We start from the raw sequence: 12,670 nt of genomic DNA on the forward strand, positions 1-12,670 counted from the left end.
TCTATTAATTATACAAATAATATTCATTTAATTTCCCAAAATGACAACGTGTCAGACAGTGTAAGATATCTTGCGACATTGGGAGAGGGAAAGGGGGATTGTGAAATGCATAATGTTCTGAGAAAAAGATCCCTTTCTGATTACCAATCGTTTGGGCGAGTTTCAGGTCTTTTGTGTGGGTTGTGAAATGTAGTGGCGCTGGAAACTTTGCTGAAACCTAGCAACCCCAGTGCTAATGATATTATCTTGAACACAGTTCACAAAGGTACGATTAAACCACTCAGAACAAGCTGCTGGACTGAATGCTGGATAACCTGTATGTTTTTACTGGGTTACGCTAAACATTGACGAGATAGCATGGGTCGATTGTGATAGCCTCTCGGTTTAATTTCGTATGAGGCTGTCGTGCCAAATGTGCGGTCATGACCCGCTGCTGAGTGACTCACACACGTACTAGAATGTGCCAGAGCATGAAAAGAAAATAATGTCAAATGCAAATAACCACTTAGTTAGAGCTACACGGCCGAAGATAAAGTCATGTGACTCTGGTTTAGTTGATACAAATTTATAAATGTTTTGGTTCATATTACGTTTCAGTATCTCAGTGTTTTGTGTATCTTGAGAACTGATCGGAAGGTCGGGGGTTCAAGCCCCAGAACTGCCAAGCTGCCACTGTTGGGCCCTTGAGCAAGGCCCTTAACCCTCTCTGCTCCAGGGGCGCTGTATCATGGCTGACCCTGCACTCTCACCCCAACTTCCTGGTATGCTGGGGTATGTGAAGAAAAGAATTTCACTCTGCTGTAATGTATATGTGATAAATAAAGACTCATTATCATTATCTGCATGTGTTTATTGATTTTTGGATTGACAGCTCTCTCTTTTTTCATTGAAATAACTTTTCATTTATTCACAACACAAATATGTAATCTTGCATTGTACAGACAGTATATATAATAGATTTTGCTAACAAAAATATAAAAAGATTAGAACTATTTACAAAGCAAATATGTTAATTAAAAATATATAGACATTTTTTCAGCATAAGAATGACTCGTATATACATTTTGTACACAGAAATGATTCCACTTTTCCTAAACTACATACGAACATATTAAAAACCTTCTATTTAAATATTAAATATTTAAATTCCCTCAGTAGACTAGTGGCTTTTGTCATCGGATCCACTGAATCACCGGGTTGCTCGTCACAAGTGTGCAAGAGTAAGTGAAAAAGTGTCTTCAGAACATCAGACTCAGGAGGTTTCACTGGCAGCCGCACTCTTCTACGATCATGTCCTCGTGGTGACGCAGAACTACGTCATCGCCCTCGTAATACAGCATGGAGAGTGAGCTGAGGCGCGTGGGCGCGCACAACGCACAGGTGACGCGCTCTGGATGGTAAAGCTTCAACAGACTCTGTTATGCAAAAAAAAGAAAACAAAAGTCACATTTGAACATTCAGTGACCCATTCCAAAAAATATGTATAAACCTAAGAACAATTTCGTACTAATGAAGTCGCCATGTCTCCCTTTGTGGTGCACTTAACACATGCTGACTCGTGCCAATTCTCGTGCAAATGCACACTATAAACAGCCGACTCTCTGTCTTACCTGCATGTAGGCGTGATTTGTAGACTTGAAAGATTCGTCCAGTGGCACTGGACAGTCTCCTTCACATCTATACGCATTATAGCGCTTTGGATGCACAATCCACTCATTCCATCCAATCTGGTCAAAATCCACCCACATGTCCACTCTCCTGCACAGAGGTCTTTGCCTGGACTCTGTGACTGGCCCAGTAACGTTTTCACTCGCCACCTCCCGAACATGTCCCGGCTCCATTCGGTTCCTCTTGTGTCGCCTTGCGTTACCAGGACGGTCCAGGGCCACGTATTTGGAGTGCTGTACCGTTTGCATTAAAGTAGGGCTGCTCTGGTGACCCTGCGTCGACGCGCTCTTCAAGAACACCACAATCATCACTCGGTCTGTGGTGAGGTGTTGGATTGTGCGGCGTGAAGATGATTCAGTGTCATCCTTACCGCTGCCCTCTTCCACTTCACTCGGCATGTCATTTTCGGGCACGAACTCGTTTGCAGGCCACTGTCCCTCGCCTTCTTGACGCAGCCAGTATGTGAGGAGATCAGTTACGTTGAAGGCTTTCCAGGACGAGGAGGACGACGAGGAGGGGGTGCGTCCAGGAGTAACCTTGATGCTGCCGAGGAAGATGCGCTCTTCCGGTGCACTGTTATGCATGTGATAGAGCTCCACCACGGACGCGGAAAAGGCAGGCACGCGGAAGCGGAGCTCGGAAAGCCGGATTTCTTGGCTGCCGGAAAGCGAAGACATGTCGAAAGTGACCTTCCACCTCTCACCGTCCTGATGACAATCTGGAGGGGGGGGGATCATGCAGAAAAGCAATCAAACCATTAGCTCAGAGAAACCAAGATGCAAGTGCAATAAACATAAATGCATGCAGCTGATGGCCTACAGCTTGAACAGGAGCAAAGCGAGCCAGCCAAATGTGACCAAAGGAAGGTGGAGGGCGAGACCTGGAGGGATGTGTATTGAACGTCTGATGGGCTAATACACACACCCCGTGCACATAAAACGGAGCAACTCTTTAAAGTCGAATAAGCACTGACACTAGTGAGTCGTTAAAAGGGGAGGATCAGACAGCAGCCGATAACATGTGAGTGAGGAGCCTAATGATACGCGCCAGAAGTTTCTGCTATGGGCTTTAGGCCGCGGGTTTAAAACAGCCTGAAAGGTGCACATCGGTATGACATTCTCTCAGTTCTGATCATTTAATCAAGCAAAATCTTGCTAATATAAACAGTGCAAAAAAAAAAAAAAGAAAAGAAAAACCGAGAGTTTTAATGCAACAACACTACAGGAATGAAATCAACGTTCCAGGTGTTTATACAGCTTAGGGAGAGTTTATCCAGCACTGAATTCCGACTCTGCATCCAGAGTGACGTCACATCATTTGCAATAAAATATCTTACTGAAAATCACTCAATCAATAAAGAGGTTCCTACCTTTGGCCACCAAACTCAGTACGGAGTCAGTCTGGTGCAAGGCATGGCTGCTCACACTGGCAGCGGTGTTCCTGTAGTCTCGATACAGCTGCATCATGTACACTGGGTATCTGTGAGGACGGTCCTCTCCAGCACTGTACCCGTGTGCACTGGGATGCTCCGCGCGATGCCTCGCGCTTTGCTGCTTGATCCCCAGGCAGTCCAGGCTCGCTAGAGCAAGCACCAAAGCGAGTGCACGTGCAAGTCCCATCGTTGAAATGCGTTTCTAGAGGTCGATATTTTTGCAGCGCGATCGTTTCGCTGTGGTCTGAGCAGGCGCGCGACGAGCTCTCTCTCCAGCACTGCGCGCTCCGATTTGTGCGGAGTCCAGGCCTTACGCGGAGCTTTTAAAGGGTCCAGGTGGCCTTTGATGACCCCTGTCATCCTGCAGCCTCTGAAGAATCCCTCTGATCCTCGAAGCAGATCTGAGGAGGAACAAGAGACGAGCTGTCAAGTTCACTGTCTCTCGAAACCGTGCCGGCTTTAATATGCGCGAGGCGCGAAGCTCCACGGATGCTGCTGGGTATATGCTGTGGACTTCCTTTGATACGCGGCCACCCAGAGACAAAGCAGAGCAATTCTGCATCAAATTATCCCCAAGTGTCATTCCAAAAAAAAAAAAAAAAAAAAAAAACAGTTCAAAGCCAGGGTGTAGATATTTAGATATTCTGGGAGCCCCCCACCCCCAAATTATTATTATTATTATTATTATTATTATTATTATTATTATTATTATTATTAAATCATCCATGATACATTTCTAACAATCTACATATGAAAGAAAGAAAACAGGTGTGAATTCAGGTCAACTGGGGCAGTTTAACAACCTGATGCATGAAAGTCAAAACTTGTTCCTAAACCCTTGAAACTGTCTGATGGAAATAATGTGATATTAATTCATGTGATATTTTCTATAACGGATGTGATCAGCATCAAACAGGAAGTTGACCCCAAAGCTCTTGAGGTACGAAAAATGACGTGCTTCGGTTATGTTTTTCTTTTTTTTCTTCTTCTTGTTCTTTATAAGGTTATAAAATTGTCATGATGAATATATTCTACAGTCGTGTACATATGCTTATAATTTAACAACTGATAGATGTTTTGGTCATTTGGGACAGTGTGGTTCGGGTCACTTGGGGCAGAAGAGATTCATTTCAATTCAACTGTATTTGTATAGCACTTTTAACAATGGACATTGTCTCAAAGCAGCTTCACAGAAACATAGAAACACAGGATACAGATTTTAAGTGTGTGAATTTATCCCTGTCGTGCAAACCGGTGGCGATGGTGGTGAGGAAAACCTCCCTAAGATGTTAAGAGGAAGAAACCTTGAGAGGAAGCAGACTCAGAAGGGAACCCGTCCTCATCTGGGTAACACCGGATAGTGTGAAAGTAAATGAAAGTTCATTATGGTTTTTATATGAAGTCTGTTTGTGCAAAACTGCATGCGGAGATCTAATGAACACATGAATGGATGCGTGAAACACCACACAGGATAAATGATGAAGTGGTGGATGTTATGTGCATTGAAATAGGACTTTGCTTAGACCTACTACCTTAGCATGTACAGATTTTTAGTTAGTGCACTGTGTTCATATAATTGTACAGATTGATGTATAGGGATTTTTTGTGCTTTGCTGCTACTGCAAATTAGAAAAGGTTACTGACCTTTTAGAGGTGGTTTTGGGGGTTCGGTTCCCACCAGGGCCATGTGTGTGTGGAGTTTGCATGTTCTCCCCGTGCTGTGGGGGTTTCCTCCGGGTACTCCGGTTTCCTCCCCCAGTCCAAAGACATGCATGGTAGGCTGATTGACATGTCTAAAGTGTCTGTAGTGTGTGAATGGGAGTGTGAGTGTGTATGTGATTGTGCCCTGCGATGGACTGGCACCCCGCCTTGTGCCCCATGCTCCCTGGGATAGGCTGCAGGTTCCCCACGACCCTGAAGGATAAGCCGTATAGAAAATGGATGGATGGCTATGATGGTATTTGTTATTACTGCTGTAAAGAAATGATCCTTAGGTGAAAAAATCTAATAATATAGTCGATTTTACTCAGTCTACTGTGTTCAGACAATAATCATTGCCATATATCTCCATCTGGGGATTAATAAAGTATTAACTTATCTTAATAGAATATATTGATGTTGGTCTACTTCTGTATTATTGTGATGGGATTTCAGTTGCCAGCTTTGTATATAATAATAATAATAATAATAATAATAATAATAATTTATTCTCTCATATTTTTGAACAGAGTGTATACCTGTGTGTATTTATTTCAGGAATTTTAACAGAAATTAGGTATGTTATAAAGTAATAAAGTATCAAATCAAATCAAATAGACTTACATTGATGAAGTTAATGTTGTCAATAATTGCTTAAAACATGGCCATGGTAAAACAGAGCTCCAGGGTATAAACAATATGACGTTTGTCTACAAGCAAACAGTGAGCAGATTTGATAGGCTACCTAAAATAAACAAAATAAATAAAAATACATAAAATTAAAAAAAAAGTTTATGCAGGCAATGTTAGCAGTACATTAAAATTTAAAAATGAACGAATGGAATGTTAATGTTCGTTACATAATATGATTAAAGAAAATTAAATAAATAAATAAGTAAATAGATAAATAAATAAAAGTCCCCTGTCACCAGAATTGAATGGTTTGATTGGTGGCGGTGGTGGTCGTGTTGGGGGGAAGGGGGGGGGGGTTATATAGCTGTAATAGCAGGGTAAAGAATAGCAGACTAAAATAAATTGGTTCAAATTGCGTTTGCAGTCCTTTCACTGCATGTATAACCTGGTCTTGGGTTTGTAGAGGACAGTTCCTATATAGTCTACAGTTCCCGTTTATTGATATTTATTTAATCCAGAGGGCTTGCTAGGCTGCATCTGATTGGCTAGAATGAAACCATGAGACATGAGAAGTTGTTTCCTCTTCCGGCCTGTTCCCTGTCAACTGATGAGGTGCGGCTCTTATTAAAACCCCGCAGTGCTCCACATCAGCGCTCAGACACGCTCTCATCCCCACAGCCGCGAGCTCCATGATGGCTGCGGCACCTGCGCTCTGCCTCTTCATCCTCGCCTGCGTCCTGACCACCGGTGAGAGCATTTCTACACGGACTTGTTATTGTTAGGATGACCACTAACGCGTGAAAACAGAACAACGGGCAATAATAATAATAATAATAATAATGATAATAATAATAATAATAATAATAATAAACAACTAGTTAAGGAAACGCACTGACAGCTATTAGTGTTCATTAAAATCAAATCATAGCAATTATTACACACACACACACACACACACACACACACACACACAAACAAACAAAAATCTTAAACTGATAACCTTCTGTTTTTGCTTTTCTCTTTACTCTCTTGTTATTTGATTCCTCACTGGACTCCTCCATTTTAAATATATATTTAAAATGATTGTTCTTATATACAGTCTTTAAAATGTTTACAATGTTAAAGGCAGGTTTTCCTCCTGAATATGATTTCAGTAAACATTTTACGTTAGTCATGCATAATCAGTGTTTTTTTTATGTCAAAACCAGTCTATTGATGTTTATTATAGAGAGGTTTGGAATAAGGCACACTTGATTTTAAGAAATTTAGGTCATCCTGTATAATGAGAACTTCAATTGTTGCCTTTCGGGCGTTGATTTAGAGTGCTGGGTGGAAGAATAAAACGATCTAAGGTTTTGTTTTGTTTTGTTTCGGTGGCTCTTGGTTTAATGAACTCTTTATAGGTCGATTTCTATGAACTATCATTTGTGTGATGTACAGTATATTTTATATTTATATATATATATATATATATATATATATATATATATATATATATATATATATATATATAGTGTGTGTGAGAGTGTATTATGTATTGTCTGTGTGTCTGTTATCTTTTGCTGCAAAACTAGTTTCCCCTAAGGGGAACAATAAAAAGTAAACAACAACAAACAGCAATAGTCAGCTAAAATAAAGTAGCTGCATGGAATGAGAGGCAAAACCGTGTGAACTAATACTGTCTATCGAGACCAGTGTGGCTACACGTTCAAGGGATTCTGGCTTTATGTTTACGTATTGATACCCAACGTCCACGTTACTATAACAATTTAAGTTCGTAAAAGTTTCTAGTTCACGAGTTTAACATAAACCCGTCGTTATTTACCTGTTTAAATATTTGACTTGGTAGAAATTCTGGCCTTACTTTAAATACGTTGATGTAAAAATGTTTTTATAGACTAATTTGAATATCTTGCGTTTTTTGCATTCCACATCTTTCTACCTATTATTCCTTCTTTTGGTTAAATCATGCAGTATAGTTATTTCCTGACTGAATAACGTGTTAAAATCCATTGAAGAATGCTTTAACGAACCACTGAGGAACTTTTGCTTCATTACAGGACATGCAAGCGTCATCGGGCCTTACTCTCCACCCCTGAACACCTCCAACCTTTCAATGGTAAGTGATTTTTTTTTCTCTGTGGTTTCGACTCTCTCAAGACGACAACATGAATATGACTTTAATAAATATATCGCCTATTGCAGAGTATGTTTTAATATGGTATGCAAGGAGGGAAGATATTTTATTACACGCGCCATTGTGGTGCTTAATATCTCAGAAATAATGAGGATTTGGTATTTCAGACAAATAAATATAATATGTGTAAGGTATAAGGCGAGATATGAAGAGTTTCACTTCTTTTGCATAAGTAGACCCACTTAATGGCGTCTTTAATGGTGTGTAAGAATGGGGGGTGGGGGTTGGGGATAAATTAGTGTAATGAAGACCTGAAACCTTGTTTGCGCTATACTGCTGTGACACTTCTACATTATTTCTGGATCTGAAAAAAGGTTGTGAAACTTGTGCCATCTTATTATAAATATCACTGTACGGTGCGTGTTGATGACTACAATAGTATACAGTTTGCAGATGCTGTCTATTACAATGATAATGATCAAATAAATCATTGACGTTTGTTATACACTTGACCGTGTTAAACCAATGCCACTGAAGTGTTACAGAAAGCCTCAATGGAGCTCAAACCTTGTAGTCGTCTGATAGGCTGCGTGAATCTAGAAGCCTGGGCTAGAAAGAAATCAGCCTCACTTCTTCATACCAGACATTTCTTAACAGCAAATAATCTGATGTGGATGTCTGATGTCTCATTCTAGACCAAAAACATGTGCTCTGACTGTACCAGGATCATAGAGCTTTTTTCAGATATGATCTCTCATCCAGATACACAGGTGAGGACATATGTACGTTTGTGTATGTGTGTGTTTCTGATAATTGTGCATGATTAACCATTCAGAACAACGAGTGTCGTGTTTTTGCAGAAGTGAAAATGTCATTGCGTTTCTTCTAGGCTTTAAGGAAGTGCAAGTCGTGGTGTGCCTATTTTTTAAGGCCATGTAACTTACAGCAATAATATTAAACCCCGCCTCACACTCTCATGTACAGACCCTGATCGAAGAGTCTCTCAATGATATCTGCCGTCATTTCCAAGGTGCTCAGTTTACTCATAGCTGCTTGGATTTCGTGGAAAAGTATCTGCCAATCGTCATACAGCAATTCATCGCATATACTGTAAGTCCACAAGCCAATACGTACTGTATATTGGGTTTAAATAAATAAATGTTGCAATAGTTTTGTTAGAAAATCAAAACGTTTGGCCCAAACGAACGTCCATTGTTAATATTAAGCAAGAAGATAAGACGTGTATTATTTGTTGCGCAGGCACATAAGGAGGGAGAGATATGCATGGTGCTCGGACTGTGTGCTGTTCGGCCAGTTCAACACAAAGCTCCAGAGTTGCTCAACGCTGCTTTGCAGGAAGCTGGAATCATCCAAGCACAGCCTTCGACAGGAACCAGTCACGAGGTACGCAGCTGGATTTAAGAGTGAAACGGTCAGTCCAGTCCAAAAGCATGCAGATTGATTACGTTAAATTACCTCTAAGTGTGAGTGAGTGTGTGCATGGTGCTATGCAATACACTGGCATCCCATTCAGGGAGTATTCCCTCACACGCAGCGTTCCTGGGATACACTCCGTATCCAGAATGAAGTGCTTACTGTAGATGACCGAACGCTTATAAAATCTTTTTTTATTTTATACCCGTGCTTTGATCGTCGTGTTTTAACATCTGTCCGTGTAACTTTCTGCCCCGACAGTTACAAGTCAGCCCGCAGTGCACCTTCTGCCTCTTCCTCATCAAAAAACTGGAAGACATGCTGCCAAAAGAGAGAACCGAAGTAAGACTTTTTGAAAAAAGCAATTCGATTAGTACTCGTGTACAGTAGGCTGCTGAAAGAATGCAGTAATAGTAACACCTGTTTTAGGAGAGTGTGGTGAAGCTTCTGGAGAAAATCTGCGACCACTTACCTGCTCACTACAAAGAGGAGTGCAACAATTTCCTGGACAACTACGGCAAGCAGCTCATCGACTTCCTGCTCACGTCTGCCACGCCGCACACGATATGCATGCTGCTGCACTTGTGTCTCGTCCAGGACGCACCTGCTCTGGGTAATCACCGAAAATACTGAAGTAGCCTTACGTTCTCGAGACCCGTACAGATCCTGAATAAAATATATCAGTGGTGCCTCAGGATTTGTTTACAGCCTGCCAGAACTCTAGATATAACATTGCCAAGTATTTGGGACATCACATACATCAATACTTTCACCAACAGCTACGAGGCACATTCACATTTTTTGCTTCATGTCTTATTAACTTTAACATCTGTGATAACAGAAACTTGTTTCGTAGACGTTCCACAACACTAAATGTAACTATAAATAAATAAAAATATGTTTTGGCATTCTTTAATAAAAAAAAAAGAAGATATTGTTTAGCAACTTGCTGTGGTAGAAAAGGAATAAAACACTTTAGAAAATAGGGGTCAACCGTTACCAATAAATAAGTTGGGCAGAACCTGCCGATCACCGAGTAATCGACCGATAGTTCTTAAAATCGATACTGAATGAAAAGAAAACACTCAAAGTAAAACATTCCTGAACTTGATTACAAAAATAAACACCACTGACTGTACCATTAAATTATGTACTGTGCTTTAAAAAAAAAATTAAATAAATATCTAAATATTAATATATATTAACTATTAATGAATATTAAAGTAAATAGAAGATATGCATCCAAAATGAACCAAAAAGTAGCGCTCCAAATAACAAATAAAAATAGAGACGTCCAAAATGATTCAAAAGTTGTTGTTTTTTAAAAAAAACTTCAAATAACACAACAAAATTTGTCAGCGATAGTTTTTATTTCGCCTCTAGAGGTCGCTCTCGTGCGAACCCTTCTCAAAACACTAACGGTGTGGATTTTCCGATAACTGAACGGCGAAACCGATCAATCGGTCGACCTCTAATAGTATATAATCAACTCCTTAGGCAATTCCTTACACAGAAAGGGATGTACTAAATTTGGATAATTTGAAATACAACAAAATACAATAGTTAATTTTGTTAATTGATTTATTTATTAGTTAAATTCATATCTTTGTGTTCCTCGTAAGAGTGAGCACTTAACTGTACTACCCCACTAATAACAACTGTGAAATCTCATTCATCGCTTGTAAGCTCACACTCTCACATTAGTTTTTTTCCCCCCACAGTGCCGTCTCTGCCATCAGACTGTAAAACCTGTAAAATCCTGATGATCCTGACTCAGATTCACCTGGGCCAGAATACTAGCGAGACTCAGATGACCTCTTCGCTCTGGAAGACATGCCACCTTCACCCCAATGCTCTTCCAGGGGTAACAGTCCTAATAGCGGCATTTCTTCTTTGCAACACGATCTTTGCAGCTGCTGATTTGTTTCAGACTGATGTTCTCTCTCTCTCTCTCTCTCTCTCTCTCTCTCTCTGTGTCCTCTTAGTGCGATGTGTTCATCCAGAGTCATGTCACGGCACTAGTGAACATCCTGAGCAAACAAGAAGAAGCTGTAAACGCATGCCAGGTAATTTACTCCATTAATCTCTGTTCTCAGATAAATTCCTTTAGTTTAGCATAGTCTCTGATCACAGCAGTGGCAATGTACGTAGACTGTACGCTAGTCTTCAAAAGGTTCTCCGCTTCCTCATGGGGTTCACTGGGAACTCTCTGATACACAAACATTGAAACGTTTTTAGTGGTTCCCAGAGAGGAACATGCTGAAGAGCCACTGAATAAACCTTTTTTTTCTTTTTTTTTCACACTCGTAGCTAAGAAGTAACTTTTTAATAATATAAATTGCATGCTTTTACACTCCAGCTATAAACCAGAACTGTAGACAGGTTGTAATTGAGAACGTTTTTGTTGAGGCTTCATTTATTCTTAATCGTATTTTCTTCTCTACTTTATTAGACGTTCTTCTGTGTGGGACAAGAATAACATGATGGACCGTCAAGCAAGGAAGCAGTGAATTTTTATTTGCTCCTCAATTTGCTCTCGTGTTTTACAATATTAATCTTGATTAGGCTTAAGTCAATCGAGAAGACTTCCTTTTCTTATACAATAATGAGAACAATCATGTAACAAAACATCCGATTGTAAAAAATGATCTTTTTCTGTCATGGTAATGTATACAGAAGACCATACTTTTTTTTTTTTTTTTTTTAAATAAAATCTTGATTTTACAATCACCATGGCGATATTTTGCTCTATTCAGAAAACTCCTACTGCTTTGAGACCTACAGTTTGTTTATATGTATGTTTACACATACAGCACGTGTACTGAGTTGTTACCTTACTGCCTAACCTTTCTTGTAGCAGCACTCACTAGCCTGTGGATCATCATCATTATGCGATATAGCCATTTGCAATATTCAAACTCAAGATTTTGAGATTGAGACTTGCACACCCTTAGTGGTTAGCACGTTCGCCTCACACCACCAGGGTCGGGTTCGATTCCCGCGGCTCTGTGTGTGTGCGGAGTTTGCATGTTCTCCCCGTGCTGCGGGGGTTTCCCCCGGGTACTCCGGTTTCCTCCCCTAGTCCAAAGACATCCATGGTAGGCTGACTGGCGTGTCTAAAGTGTCCGTAGTGTATGAATGGGTGTGTGAGTGTGTATGTGATTGTGCCCTGCGATGGATTGGCACCCTGTCCAGGGTGTACCCCGCCTTGTGCCCGATGCTCCCTGGGATAAACTCCAGGTTCCCCGTGACCCTGAAAAGGAGTAAGCGGTTGAAGATGGATGGATGGATGGACTTGCACACCATGCTGCTATTGAGGAATCAAAATTTCTTTGTGTTTTAAAAAAATAAATAAAGTTTTTACAATGTGTGTAAAGCAAGGTGGAAACACGGATGCAGAATGATGTAGAGTTCAGGGTTGCTAGATCGGGGTGCAGTTTTTGAACAGTGTAAACTGCAGCAGATCAGAAAAAGCAAACATTGTAGATATAAAAGCTCCAAAAGATGTGGGATTTCTTCAAAAAGGAACAAAAAGCATAAACAATGACTGGAACTATATAATTATGCTGTTACATTAGTTAAGCTAGGTATCGAATGTACATAGTCTTTTCCATTTCCATATGTCCTCAAATCTTCTATACTATAAACCTACATAACCTTACACACCT

General features: G+C 40.4%; 2 protein-coding genes across 2 annotated transcripts; one reads left to right on the plus strand and one right to left on the minus strand.

The window, feature by feature from the left end:
• Positions 1 to 1,014: 1,014 nt before the first annotated feature.
• Positions 1,015 to 3,701, minus strand: spaw (southpaw). Its single transcript, XM_053610535.1, has 3 exons — positions 3,038 to 3,701; positions 1,611 to 2,386; positions 1,015 to 1,415 (listed from the first exon to the last, which is right to left on the minus strand). Exons 1-3 carry the CDS (start codon positions 3,285 to 3,287, stop codon positions 1,263 to 1,265), a joined length of 1,179 nt encoding a protein of 392 aa, XP_053466510.1. The 5' UTR covers positions 3,288 to 3,701; the 3' UTR covers positions 1,015 to 1,262.
• Positions 3,702 to 6,073: 2,372 nt separating this feature from the next.
• On the plus strand, positions 6,074 to 11,754 carry sftpbb (surfactant protein Bb). The gene is made up of 10 exons (XM_053610538.1): positions 6,074 to 6,178; positions 7,492 to 7,550; positions 8,264 to 8,338; positions 8,553 to 8,678; positions 8,829 to 8,972; positions 9,264 to 9,344; positions 9,432 to 9,615; positions 10,724 to 10,866; positions 10,988 to 11,068; positions 11,455 to 11,754. The coding sequence occupies exons 1-10, from the start codon at positions 6,121 to 6,123 to the stop codon at positions 11,479 to 11,481; spliced, it is 978 nt and encodes a 325-aa protein (XP_053466513.1). The 5' UTR covers positions 6,074 to 6,120; the 3' UTR covers positions 11,482 to 11,754.
• Positions 11,755 to 12,670: the final 916 nt, after the last annotated feature.

The sequence above is a fragment of the Ictalurus furcatus genome, chromosome 22 (genome assembly GCF_023375685.1).
Source record: "Ictalurus furcatus strain D&B chromosome 22, Billie_1.0, whole genome shotgun sequence".
NCBI classification, from domain to species: Eukaryota; Metazoa; Chordata; class Actinopteri; order Siluriformes; family Ictaluridae; genus Ictalurus; species Ictalurus furcatus.